The 14835-nt window shown below is 37.4% G+C and overlaps 1 protein-coding gene across 1 annotated transcript; it reads left to right on the forward strand.

Moving 5' to 3' along the window:
• Positions 1-13979: 13979 nt before the first annotated feature.
• On the forward strand, positions 13980-14829 carry LOC115293916 (60S ribosomal protein L7-like 1). The gene has a single exon (XM_029941607.1). It carries the CDS (start codon positions 13980-13982, stop codon positions 14721-14723), a length of 744 nt encoding a protein of 247 aa, XP_029797467.1. The 3' UTR covers positions 14724-14829.
• The last annotated feature ends 6 nt before the right edge of the window (positions 14830-14835 follow it).

The following is a 14835-nucleotide window of genomic DNA, read 5'->3' on the forward strand; positions in this document are numbered from 1 at the left end:
TCTATTAATTCTAAGATTTTAGAGAATTTAGCCAGGCTTATAGCAATCTTCTTACGGTCATTAGAGGCTGAAATTCGTTTCTTAAATAATGGTAGATGCTTCAGTTTATTCCCTCTTCATTGGTGGAGAGTTAGGTAAATCGCTAGCTATCTGGCATTTACAGCAGGAGTCCCCAGATAAACTGCTACAAAACTGTGGCATGGGAAACGCTCCAACACCACCTGGACGGTGCTTGCTTTGATACCTAAGAGAGACTCATTACTGACCTAGGACGTTCTGGCATGAAGGACAGAGTGAGCATTCTGAATACCCGTGCTTGCCTGGTTCTCCAGAATCACACTGAAAGAATAATTCGCATATTCTGTAGAAAGATACAGGAAGGTAACAGACCCTATTTGAGAAGCATTTTGATTCTGGTTAAAGGATAATTTCAGTTTGCAGATTACTAAAAGTTTTTCTTTTTACTAAAAGTATATGATAACCCTTAATTAAAATTAGGACAATTTAAGTGTGAAAGATGCAAAAACATTGAAGAAAAAACTGAATGGTGTGGGACACCTGGGTGGCTCAGTCGGTTAAGTGTCCGGCTTCGGCTCAGGTCATGATCTCACAGTTTCTGGGTTCGAGCCCGCGTCGGGCTGTTTCAGATTCTGTGTCTCCCTCTCTCTGACCCTCCTCTGCTCACGCTGTCTCTCAAAAATTAAAAAAAAAATTTTTTTTTAAACTGGATGGTGTTTCCTAACTGGCTAGAAAATTGTCACTGTGGTTGAATGTGTGAGTAATCTATTAATTAACTTGTCATATATTAATTAATAACATATAACTTATTACTCTGGCTTCTTTGACCAGTAGAAACAATGATATCTTTCGTTCTTTATACATGATCAGATTAATCTTTCATAACATGTTTGCTTTCTCATGTAACATAAAGTTACATCAATTTTACATTTCCTGACCCAGACCAGGAATCTGCCACTTTCCCCAGTTACTCTTTTCCTTATGGTGAAAATCCGTGTTTAGAAACCACAGTCTTAGCACTAGAAAGATGTATTGTTACCGGGCTGGTCACCTGTTCTACAGGGTTGCCGCAGACACAGCTGGAAATGGTTTTTTAACAAAAATATATCTCAGTTCATACTGATAACCTCAGTTCAAAGTCCTATACTTATTGACCTTAAATCTAGATAAACTTTCTCTCATGCAAGCATCCTGGTTCTCAAAGCAAAATTTACACATTGACTTTATCCAACACTGCACACCCAATAATCTCAAATAACCACCGTGATAAATTGGAAACATTGGAATTTTGCCCCATACTTTTTGTTCTTCGTCTATCCTGTAACGGTGTATCGGAAGACCATTCTGCCTTACAGTGCTTAGAGGAGTTCCCGCTGTGTAGTTATGCTACCGGCCAGACAAAACTTTAAGATCATTTGTTTTACTAGTTTTTTATTTAACAGGTTTATAATTACCAAAAATACTTATATATCTCCTCCGGAGAAATGACTCCAAATCTACAAAACAAACTTCTACCCAGCATGTCTGCTTAACGCTACCCTTATCTACATTAATATTTGCAACCTTGTAGTTATCCTTCTATTGTTTTATTTTAGTGTAAACAAAAGTGTTTATGCATAGAAGTTATAGCATTCTGTGCATACTTTAATTCACTTCATTTCTTTCACTTGATACATTCCGGGGATAATATATTGATATAACTAATATTTTGGTCTCACTTCTGTCATATTATTTTGCAGATATACATGTTCATAAATATGTACATTTGTGTCTTATATATATGTATATATTTGGGTTTTTTTACTGTGTGATCTATTTTATTCTAATATCCCTAACAGTATACCTTTTAGTATTTAGAAAGTTTGTAATTTTGTTCTAACAGTTTACCACTAAGGGATTTTTTTATTGGAATCACACTAAATTCATAGCTTAAATTTGAGAGAATTGGTTTATTTATAATAGTATTCTAGTTTTTATAATCATCATACATCCGTTTATTCGTGTGTTATTCTAATTTGTTGAGCAAAGTTTTATTTTTAGTAAGTTTTATTTTTATTATTAAACATTGCTTAATAGGGGGCCTCGGTGGCTCAGTCGGTGAAGCATCCGACTTTGGCTCCGGTCCTGATCTTGTGGTTCATGAGATCTCGCATTCGAACCGGACGTCAGCTACGTGCTGACAGCTCAGAGCCTGGAGTTCGCTTCAGATTCTATCTCCCTTTCTCTCTGCCCTTCCCCCACTCATACTCCATCTCCCTCTCTCTCTCTCTCAAAACTAAATAAAACATTTAAAAAATCTGTAAATAAAAAATAAACATTACTTATTAAATTTCTTCCACAGCATGTTATTGTTCCTGATGCTATTATAAATGGGATATTTCTCTATTTTATTTTCTAATTGGTTATTTGTAAATAGATAAGCTATTTATTTTCCTTTGCTGATTTTGTATTTTATTTTACTGGACTCTCTTATTCATGTTAAGTTTAAATAAATCTTTTATTTAGAGATAATCTTAAGTTCACATGCAGTTGTAAAACATAATACAGAAAGATCCCTGTATTATCCTTTTGCTCAATTCCCAACTAGGAAAACATCTAAAATTCTAAAAATAATGTGTTTGCATTTAACTACACACTTGAAAAATTTATTCTTGTTATAACTTTTTACCAGTATCTAAATATATGTTATGATCCAAAATAAATATACATAATTTATTATTAAATTTTTTGATACATTCTCTGTGAACATTGACTAAAAATTTCAAATTTTAAATTATATAAACAATTCTATTTTACATAACTGCATTTGGTAATTAGCTAGGGACCTGTTAATGTCTGAAGTATATAGACTGTGTTTTGGGTTTATCTTTAAATTCTTAAATAAAATACAATGCCCAATCCATAAATTATCTATCCACCAAAAAGTCACAGTGCACAGAAATGATTGGAAAGCCATCTAATGGCTGTTTGATTTCTATTCATCTCTAATAAGCAAATACCTTTTGCAACCACAAAGATTCAAGAAGCAGCTAAAAATATTACTTCCACATCTATATGGTCAGCTGAGGTGTATGGAATTTGAGGCCATACTTTCATATCTTAACAGCTACCTTTCTTTCTCAAAAATGACACACTAACACTACACATGTAAACGCATTGAGATGTGAATGGAATATATAAAATGTGTACTGAACTCATTATGCTTTCCAGACTTTTGCTTTCATTTAGGAAGAAAAGTGCAAATGCATGACTATTCATTGGAGGCATTATTGGTACATTTAAATTAAAAATAAAAATTAGCATAAATTAAGCAATCAAATCTAAAAAGTGCCATTTGCTGGGAATCTCTGAACAGTTTTCACTTCAAGCAGCACCCCCATTTTGCAGACATCAATTCTGGTATGACAACTTACCAAATGAACAGGAAGGAAAATTCTATTTTATTTTTACCGTAAGAAATGTCATAGGACAAAGACTTTGGAAGTAGTTGAAATAAAAAGTTTATTTCAATTATACCTACAATGTTAAGACATTTATGTGTGCTTAGATTAACTTGAGTTAAGGAAAGAATGATATTTTTAAAAATTATACAACTCTCCACATTTATTTATGCTCCCTGCATAGATTTTTTTAAAATTATGCAAGGAGACTAAGAAGTTATTCATATCTAATAATTAATCCTACATATATAACTATTTTTTACAGATACATTTTATCAACAAAAATACAAGGTCTGTACTTGTTATGTATGTGTGTGTGTGTGCGCATTTATATATGTGTGTTATATATATAGTATGGGTATATTCATAATTTATATTCATTATTTCTATTCTCTGTATTCCTTAATAAGTAAAAATAACATAAAGATCATTTTGTCTATCTTTACAAAATAAAATACTTAAAATACTTTTTAAATTCTGTCAGAGTTTATTTTAATCTTCAAGCATACTAAGTTTTTCTGTAATTTCTGGGTCAGCATTGTTTAGTAAAAATATAATGTGAGACACAAATGTAAATTTAATTTTTAGTATCCATTTTTTAAATATGAAAAAAAGTAAGAAAATTCAAAAATATATTTTTATTAACTAAACATATCCAAGATATTATCACCTCAACATTTAATTCATGCTCATGGATTGGAAGAATATTGTTAAAATGTCAATACTACCCAAAGCAATCTACACATTCAATGCAATTCCAATCAAAATTGCACCAGCATTCTTCTCAAAGCTAGAAGAAACAATCCTAAAATTCATATGGAACCACAAAAGACCCCCAAATAGCCAAAGTAATATTGAAGAAGAAACCAAAACAGGAGGCATCACAATCCCACACTTCAGCCTCTACTACAAAACTGTCATCATCAAGACAGTATGGTATTGGCACAAAAACAGACACATAGATCAATAGAATACACTACAGAATGCAGAATTGAACCCACAAATATATGGCCAATTAATTTTTGACAAAGCAGGAAAGAGTATCCAATGGAAAAAAGACTGTCTCTTTAACAGGTGGTGCTGGAAGAACTGAATAGCAACATGCAAAAGAATGAAACTAGACCCCTCTCTTACACCATACACAAAAATAAACTCAAAATGGCTGAAGGACCTGAATATGAGACAGGAAACCATCAAAACCCTCAAGGAGAAAGCAGGAAACAATCTCCTTGACCTCAGCTTCAGCAATTTCTTATTCAGCACATCTCCAAAGGCAAGGGAATCGAGAGCAAAAATGAACTATTGGGACCTCATCAAGATAAAAAGCTTCTCACAGATAAGGAAACAATTAATAAAACTAATAGGCAGCTGATGTAATGGGAAAAGATAGTTGTAAATGACATCAGATAAAGGGCTAGTATCCAAATCTACAAGGAACTTACCGAACTCCGTACCTGAAAAACGAATAATCCAGTGAAGAAATGGGCAGAAAACTTGAGCAGACACTACTCCAAAGAAGACATCCAGATGGCCAACAGGCACATGAAATGATGCTCAGCGTCACTCATCATCAGGGAAAACAAATCAAAACCACACTGAGATACCACTTCACACCAGTCAGAGTCGCTAAAATGAAAAAACCAGGAGACTATACATGCTGGGGAGGATGTAGAGAAATGGCCACCCTCCTACACTGTTGGTGGGAATGTAAACTGGTGCAGCTGCTCTGGAAAACAGTGTGGAGGTTCCTCAAAAAATTAACAGTAGAACTCCCCAATGACCCAGCAATAGCACTGCTAGAAATTTACCCAAGGGATACAGAAGTGCTGATGCATAAGGGCACGTGTACCCCAGTGTTCATAGCAGCACTTTCAACAATAGCCAAATCATGGACAGACCCTAAATGTCCATCAACTGGCAAATGGATCAATAAGATATGGTTTATATATACAATGGAATACCAAATGACAATGAGAAAGAATGAAATCTGGCCATTCGTAGCAATGTGGATGGAATTCGAGGGTGTCATGCTATGTGAAATAAGACAGGCAGAGAAAGACAGATACCATATGTTTCCACTTATAAGTGGAAGAGGAGAAACTTAACAGAGGACCATGGGGGAGGGGGAGGGGAAAAATAGTTAAGGAGAGGGAGGGAGGCAAACCATAAGAGACTCCTAAATACTGAGAATAAACTGAGGGTTGATAGGGGGGAAAAGGGGTGATGGGCATGGAGGAGGGCACTTGTTGGGATGAGCACTGGGTGTTACATGGAAACCAACTTGACAATAAACTATAAGAGAGAGAAAAAAGAAACAAAATTTTTTTTAAAAAAAGAGAAAGAAAAGTTTCTTAACTTAGTTATTTTTGAAAGCACTGCTATAAACCTAAAGGTCAATCAAGTGATGAATGGATAAAGAAGATGTGGTTTATATATTCAGTGGAACATTACTTGGCAATGAGAAGGATTGAAATCATGCCATCTGCAGCAATATTGATGGAAACGGAAGGTAATATGTTGAATGAAATCAGTTCAAGAAGGACAGATATCATATGCTTTCACTTATATGTGAATCTTGAGAAACAACAGAAGACAGTGGGGGAAGAGAAGGGGGAAAAATAGTTACAAACAGAGAGGGAGACAGGCAAACCACAAGAGACACTTAAATACAGAGAACAAACTGAGGGTGGATGAGGGGGTGGTGGAGAGGGAGAAGGGTGATGGGCATCGAGGAGGGCACATGTTGGGGAGAGCGTAGGGTATTGTATGTAAGCCAACTTGACAATAAATTATATTTTTAAAAAGTTCCTTTAAGAAAGTCTATTTCAAAAGCTATCAGAAGTTGGCAAACTTTCTTTATAAAGGGCCATATAATAATGATTTTAGTCTTTGTGGGCCATATAGTCTTTGTCATATCTACTCAACTCTTCCATTGTAGTGAGGGGGGGCATAGATAATATGTAAACAAACAGATGTACTTGTGTTTCTATGAAACTTTATTTACAAAAACAGATGGTGAGGCCATAGTTTTAATTTGTCTAGACTATTTTCATTTCAAGTGAAAGAAAACCAAGTCAAATTTGTTGAATATTTATTGGCAGCCACAGCAAAAATATATCTTAGCTACAGTGTTCAAGAACTATTAATCAGGTATCCATTTTCTTTCTCCTTCTTGGCCATTAGCATCTCCAGATCAAAATGCCTTTACTGCTCATGAACTCAGAAGGAAAGAGAAAAACTCTCTCTAGTAACTATATCAATCTCCAAAAAGTATTGGGGCCTTGCTTAAGCCATTTTCCCATTCTTGGAACAATCAATGTTCCCAGGGGAAGGAGATCCTTTAATAGTCAGCATAGCTCACATGCTCACAGACATAAAATCAGAAGTGAGAAGAGAAAGCTTGGTTTCCAGCCTTGCCGGATGGGAGAGAGGCAGAAAATAAAAGGTGCGGGGGAAGACGAACCAGTGAAAAGGAAAGGAAGAAATAGAGGTCAAGCAAGACAAATAAAAGACCCTCACCAACAGCATCAGATCTCAGGATGTTATCACTCCTCATAGATTAATTTCAGTGAATAAGGAAATACTACAGTAACTAGGACTTTTTCATGTGAGAGCATCCTTCCACTGGGGTGGAATGAAGCTACAAAAACAGATTGCCGGTATAATGCTAGCCTCGTGATAAACAGAAGACAATGTGTACAGATTGTCTGTACAAAGACATCCAGGGCTCCAGGCTGGGATGAAATCAGCAAAGAGTGAGGATTTCTAGTAGGCAAGCTAAGCACTGAATCATGCAATTGGAATCAAGAGAATGTATCCTGATGAAGGTCACTGACTGCAAAGGCAGTCTTGTCCCACAGCATTTAGGTGATGATTTGAGTTTCTAAAACACTGCAGGTATCAGAGACAGAAAGAATGATGGATATTGGATTTCAGAACAAAAAGCACAATGATCTGAATTGATGGTGAGAGGCAGTACTGTGCTACTAACTAATACCTGACTGTTGATCTGGAGTTCCTTCAACACTCCCATTCAAGGTCAAGATTTTCCTAAAATTTGGTACAAACGCTGAGCCTGAAACTGATGATCAGTTCATGAGCATCTTATATCCATGCAGAAAAAACATGCGGAAACTGAGAGTAGAGTCTTGAGAACAGAAGACATTATTTTTAAATGTTTCTTTATTTTGAGTGAGAGAGAGAGAAAGAAAGCACGAGCACAAGCAGGGGACAAGCAGAAAGAAAGGGAGAGAGAGAATTCCAAGCAGGCTCTGTGCTGTCAGTGCAGAGCCTAACTCAGGGCTCTGAGCCAAAATCAAGAGTCAGACACTTAACAGACTAAGCCACCCAGGCACCCCTATATTTATTTTTTATTATTTTCTTTTAGAGAGAGACAGCATGCACACAAGTTGGGGAGGGGCAGAGGGAGAGGGAGAGAGAGGGAGGAGAGAGAGAGAGAGGGAGAATCTCAAGCATGTTCTACACCCAGCACAGAACCCTATTCAAGGCTTAATCTCGCAATCATGAGATCAACCTGAATTGAAATCAATAGTTAGAAGCTCAAGTGACTGAGCCACCCAGGCGCCCCAAGAACAGAGGAATTTTAAAAACTGTTTATTTATTTTTGAGAGAGCATGAGAGATAGAGTTCAAGCAGGGAAGGAACAGTGAGAGGGAGACACAGAATCTGAAGCAAGACTCCAGGCTCTGAGCTGTCAGCACAGAGTCCAATGCGGGGCTTGAACTCATGAACTGCACTTCAGGTTCATGACCTGAGCCGAAGTCAGAGGCTTAACTGACTGAGCACCCAGGGGCCCCTATTTTTAAAGATTATAAAAAGAGTTTCTCTTCCATAAGATGGTTGGGATTTTGTTTTTGTTTTAGCAACTTATTTTATTTAATATGACAATCCAGAGTAGGGTGGTCTGGCAGCTCTGATTACCAAGACTATGTAGGAGCCCAGGCTATCAGGGTAGCCCAGCCAACTTTAAATTAGTTTCTATCTCTGGGTTCAAGAAGACTGGGCAGTTGTTATCCCTTCCCCGTCAGGGGGAAGCATAAAATATTAAAAGAAGGGACAGGAGCAGGAGAACAAGAACGAAGAGGAGGAGGAGAACAACAAGGAGGAGGAGGAGGAAGAAGAGGAGAAGAAAAAGGAAAAGAGGGAGGTGGAAAAGAAGAAGGGGAAAGAGAACAGCAAGCAAGCAGTGTCTTAAGAAGGAAGTAACAACGAAGAGTCACATATCTTATCCAATCACCTCTTATCAGTAAGAACCCAGCCATGTGGTCATACTTACCTGTGTAACTATAGAGAGGCTGGAATGGATTTGAGTTCTATTAAGTAAGAGAGGAGATTGGACCCAAGTATCCATCAATAGAGAAATGGATAAAGAAGTGGTATATATATATATACAATGAAACACTATTCAGCCATTAAAGAGAATGGAATCTTGCCATTTGCAATGACATGGATGGGAATATAATGCTAAGTAAAATAAGTCAGTAAGAGAAAGATAAATACCACTATGAACTTATTCATATATGGAAATTAAGAAACAATACAAATGAGCAAAGGGAAAAAAAGAAAGACAAATGAGGAAACAGATTTTTGACTACAGCAAACCAACTGACGGTTGCTGGAGGGCAGGGAAATGGGTGAAATATGTGACGGGGATTAAAGACAGCACTTTTTGTGGTGAGCCCTGGGTGATGTAGGGAATTGTTGAATCACTATACTGTACACCTGAAACTAACAGAGCACTGTATGTTAACTAACTCTAATTAAAAATAAGTAAGTAAACACACATATCTTTAAAAAATGGGGGGCACACCTGGGTGGCTCCATCAGTTAAGTATCTGAATTGGGCTTAGGTCATGATCTGGCGGTTCACGAGTTTGAGCCCCATGTCGGGTTCTGTGTTGACAGCCCAGAGTCTGGAGACTGCTTCAGATTCTGTCTCCCTCTCTCTCTCTGCCCCTTCCCCGCTTGAGTTCTTTCTCTCGCTCTCTCGAAAATAGTAAATAAACATTAAAGAAAGTTTTTAAAAAGAAAGAGAATATTGGATATTGGAGTTTGAACTCTACCACCTATCATTCATGCTTTTAACAAGCATTTAATAGTTGCTTAATGGGATCAATTACCATTCAAAATAGAAAAAAAGATTTAAAAAAATAGAATACAGTTAACGCTCTTGAAAAACACAGTGTGCTGAAGAAGACTTCTATGGAAATGATTTTAGCAGAGTAACTGTGCTTTATTGGAATATGTTTATGAGGTTCTCTGAGCAGAGAGTTAAAAGCACTATTGCCCACGTAAGGAAGTTAACAAAAGATTCATAGTGGAGGTAGTATTTGAGCTGAAATTTTTTAATGATTATGAGGTCACCAGGTAAGATACGAAAGGGCACTTTGATCAGCAAAGCATTGGCAGAATGCAGTAGCTGTGGAGAATGCCAAGTGGCCTTATCTGGGTAGCTCTATTCAATGTGTGTGTGTGTGCGCATGTGTGCGTGCACAGGCATGCACATGGATATATGTTTGTATTAGGACAGAGAAATGAAGTAGAGGAAAGAGAGAAGAGTCAAGAAAGGTGCATAAGGACCTGTAAGGAGTTTGGACCTGCTTATGAAGGGTTTTAAGCAGGGTGGTGATGTGGTAGGTTGGCATATCAGAAGTTTCATTTTGGTGGAAGTCGCCTCTTATGAGGGCCACAAGGGTAGAAGCATTCTCATTTTAATAAAATTTTATTTAACACTGTCTTTGTGCCAGACCTATTCTCTGTCCTCCTAGAAAAAGCCAATTTTCAGTGAAATCAAAAACAGAGGAATCAATCTTGTTGCTTGGAGACATTTCACATTTTGGTAATTTTTCTCTTAGGACATAACTTGGTTTTTAAAAGACAGAGAGGTGTAACATAGTTTTTGATTCACATTGGTCTCCATTTTCATCCCCATTGGGTTCAAACAGCAGGTTCTCAGGCTCTTATGTAAAAAACAAACAAAAGCATTTCTGGCAAGTCTATACATCTAGGTTGCAGATATAACTGGATTCCAGTGGTGAGAACAGTTTAGAGGGAATCAGTAAAAGCATCACATCTCTTGAGACAGCTGATCCATCACCCACAAGAGCAACCTTGAATTTTATGGATGGACCACATTTTATTTATATGTGTCCAGAGAGGAAATAACATCAGACACCAGGAAATTACCACCCCTAGTTACTTAAAATGAGAACCAGCTCCATGGCTTTATACTGTCTGTTATCTTAATTTCTTACCATTCTTTATGGCTGAAAAGAATCTTTCAGGGGGGAATTTGTCACTGTATAACTGTATTTGGCCAGATATATTCCAAGCTGTTTATTGCTATCTGATGTGTAAAATCTTCTTTCTACTTTCCAATGATCTCAGTCAACTCGTTAAAAATTATTACAGTAATAAAACTGTTATAATCCAAAAAGACAACCAAAAAATTCTAGAAATATCATCTAGATAGTAATGTATTCATGTTCACCACCAGGTGGCATTATTTAGTTTTTTAAAGGTTAAAAAAAAAATCCATGCAGACATAATACCAGCAGCAAAGTATTCAAAATAATTTAATATAGGACTGAATAAGCTTGTCTCAAACAAAAGAATCATCAAAGAAATGGATTAATGTGTTTCCTTTGTTCTAGCACCATCCATCTCTATAAGATGTTGCTTCTTTGGAAATCAGCTGAAGATTAATTATGTATATAGGACACATTGGGGGGCATTGAAAGAGGAGATTTGGGCCACAAGTGCTCATATTTGGAAACAGATGGTTTGAAAATGAATAAAGGTAATTAATAATAATGATGTCTTGACTGCACAGAGCAGCTGTCCTCCTCAGAGCTCAAAAAGCTTCCTTCGTTATCTCATTTATCCTCTCTGTGTTTAATCATGACACCAAGAACTGCATGTCTACACCTTATGTTTTGTTTTGTTATGTTTTATATTTTGGGGACTGCAGACAGTAAAAATACCCCACGACACAATAGATCTACTGGTTACATTTGCAACACATATAAATACCCTGCAGGTTGTTTTAAATAATGGAACAAAAACATGAATACCACAAATAGGTAAAATTGCTTGAGATGGGGGGAAGTAAGGAAGAGGAACTTAGAAATATCTGATATAGAAATTCAAACCCAAAAATACTTCTCTATGCATCAGACAGTTTTTAAAATATGGATGGAGATGGAGATGGGTTACTTATATAGGATCTGAACTAGAATATAAGGTATCTGATAACTAAATTAGGAAATACTTTTGGTTTTTTTTCCTACTGACACTATGCCAACTTCTTTCTAGAATCCTAGAATCCTAGTCTTGTGAATATAAAAAAAAAACCCCAAAATACCCTTGTTTTTCCCAAGAAACCCTACAACTTAAATGCATAATTTGTTAACATGGTACTGTAAGGAGAAATCTAATTTTTTAAAACCTATTTACTGAGAAATACTAATCTGATAAGAGTATGACAGCTTGGGAAGTATTTTTCTAAGTAAATTAAACATATACTTTAGAAGAAATTAGCTTAAAACTGTGTTCCATACTTTATTATATTTAAGAAGTGTACCTCAAAAAGCAGAAATTATGAGCATCAGGGGTCCTACCAGAAAACAGATCAGGTCTGAAACCACCTCTGAGTGAATCCCTGTATCCGTGATCCCTTTTATTTTTGGCTGCTTCCAGCTTCCAGCTTCTCACTCAGCTCTACTTTGTCCTCCTCCAAGCCTACCTATGAGGTATGCCTCCAGGTGTGGGGACAGCCATCAATCACTCTCTCTGTGTTTCTTCTTCTTTACTGAACAGATCATAAAATGCTTTGAGGAGAAACATGATAAAAATTTTCAGAACCTACATCCAAGAGGAAAGCCCTCTTGTCTTAGGTGAAAACTTTAATGAAGTTATTACCACATTCCATTAGAATTTCTCTCAGTTTTTTTGAAAAGCTATGCTTTCTTAAAATTTTAAGAGTGTAATATTTCCCCTCAAATTGCTTTATCTATTATTTCTCTTTAATTTTGAAATAGCTGCAGTTCTGAGCGCGTCTTCAGAACTTGTCCATGACACTATTGGCCTGGGAATAACTTGTTCCATGGAAACCTGAAGAGCCACCATTAAATCAGGGCCAGTTTGACAAGGAATATCAAAGAAACTCAAATCACCATGAAATCTGCTTCAGATTTAGGTTAGTTTCCAGGCTTATTTCTAGTGTAAGAGGTCTTTGGAACGACCTAGAGTTCAGAACTACCTTGTAAGTTCTTAGTAATTTTTGGAGAGTCATGTTTGAACCCATGGCCATTCCTTGTTCTTCAAGTCTTGAGCAGTTTTAGGCCCTAGTACCTCCATTCAATTCCCAAATATTTACTCCAAGTCTGAACATGGGATCATTAATCATTCAAAAACATTTTAGTGAAGTTTTAATATGACTCAGGCACTGTGCTTGATACATTAAAAGTAAGAGGAATAAAGAATAAAACATATCTTCGAGAAGCTTATATTCTAACAACTCTTGGGGGACTAGTAGGTAACAAGCATCAAGTAAGGGAAGAGTTAAGCAACATGGATATGAAGACTCCAACCTGTTCCTTTTTTCATGGCTCTTTAAATTTCTACTGCAAATCCAAAGTCAATGCATGTTAAAGAGTGTTTCTTCAGATGAGTTCAAACCCCAGGATTTATACTTACTGTTATTTGATTCTCTCAGAATTCATTTCCTTATGAGATTCATGGGGATACACAATAGCTCCCTCACCAGAAGGCTGAAGAATTACATAAGATGGTAGGTATCTGGAAAGCATTTAGTCCAATGCCCAGCCTCTATCAGTTGCCTACTAAGAATATGATAGAGTTAGCATTCATAGAGAAGGAATTTTTTGGGACCAGGATCTTTGCCAGGGTATTGCTTATATATCACCTCATTATTTCTCCACAGCAGTCTGAGAGTAAACCTCATTATTCTCATTTTATAAGAAGACTCAGAAAGGAGTCTTACCTAATTTTACACAGCTAGCAAGATGGAGGGTTAGATTCAAAATTATGTCTTTTCACTCGAAGTCCAAAGTTTTTCCTATATACATTTTCAAGGAACACACACCATCTTGGAAGAGACATCTCCCAGAGGACTTTGACAAGGTGCTCAGAGTTATTTAATCCAGTTCTGCAACTGGGTCAAAGGTGTGCCACAGAAGTGTGCCCTTTTCAACTTCATGTAGGGGAGGGAGAATAAAGCCTCCTCCCTCAGGATGCGACAGAGAGCCTTTATGCTTTTCCCCTACAGAGGACATGTTGCTGCGGTCTGCAGAGTGAGAAAGGAAAGAGTGAGCTCATTGTTTTTTGTGCAATAATGAGACAGGTGGATTCTTGAAGTTAATGGTTCCCCAAATGTTATGGAGCAATTGGCAAAGCCAGATACGTGGAAATGTTTCTCTTTGTCTCCTCCTTAGAACAAACCTTCAGAGAAGACAAAAGCTTCAGCATGAGTTTGAAAACATGGCGGAGCAAGAACAAAGAAAAAAGATCCCTTTGGTTCCAGAAAATCTCCTGAAAAAGAGGAAGGCTTATCAGGCCCTTAAAGCCACTCAAGCGAAGCAGGCACTTTTGGACAAAAAGGAGCAGAAGAAAAGAAAAGAGGTCAAGTTTAAGCGACTGGAATCGTTCCTACATGATGCCTGGCGGCAGCAACGTGACACAATACGCCTCAGACGACTAGAAGTAAAACCTCACGGTTTGGAAGTGCCAGATAAACATTCCTTGGCCTTTGTTGTATGCATCCAAAGGATTAACGGGGTGAGTTCACTGGTGCAGAGGACAATTGCAAAGCTTCGCCTGAAGAAGATTTTCAGCGGGGTCTTTTTCAGAGTGACTCCCCAGACCATAAAAACACTGCGTTTTTTGGAACCTTATGTGACCTGGGGATTTCCAAATCTGAAGTCTGTCCGGGAACTCATCCTGAAACGTGGACAAGCCAGGGTCAGGAATAAAACCATCCCTCTGACGGACAACACAGTGATTGAGGAGCACCTGGGGAAGTACGGTGTTATTTGCTTGGAAGACCTCATTCACGAAATTGCCTTTCCGGGGAGGAATTTCCAGGCGATCTGCCAGTTCTTACGTCCTTTCCATCTCTCAGTGGCCCGTCACGCTCCCAAGAATAGAGTGGGCTTCCTCAAGGAGGTGGGCTTGCCCGGCTATCGCGGCGAACGCGTCAATCAGCTCATTCGGCAGCTCAATTAAACCCAGAATATCTGAAAGCACAGCGCATTGAAGGCATGTGTTTTGTCTTTTGGAATCGTTCTCGGTATCTTCAAAGAAGATTATTTTCTGCTACATCTTCAGAAACTAGAGG

Source organism: Suricata suricatta, chromosome 6, assembly GCF_006229205.1.
Source record: "Suricata suricatta isolate VVHF042 chromosome 6, meerkat_22Aug2017_6uvM2_HiC, whole genome shotgun sequence".
NCBI classification, from domain to species: domain Eukaryota; kingdom Metazoa; phylum Chordata; class Mammalia; order Carnivora; family Herpestidae; genus Suricata; species Suricata suricatta.

Coding starts and splice junctions, on each gene's coding strand:
- LOC115293916 (XM_029941607.1), top strand. CDS start 13,980: ATGGCGGAGCAAGAACAAAGAAAAAAGATCCCTTTGGTTCCAGAAAAT.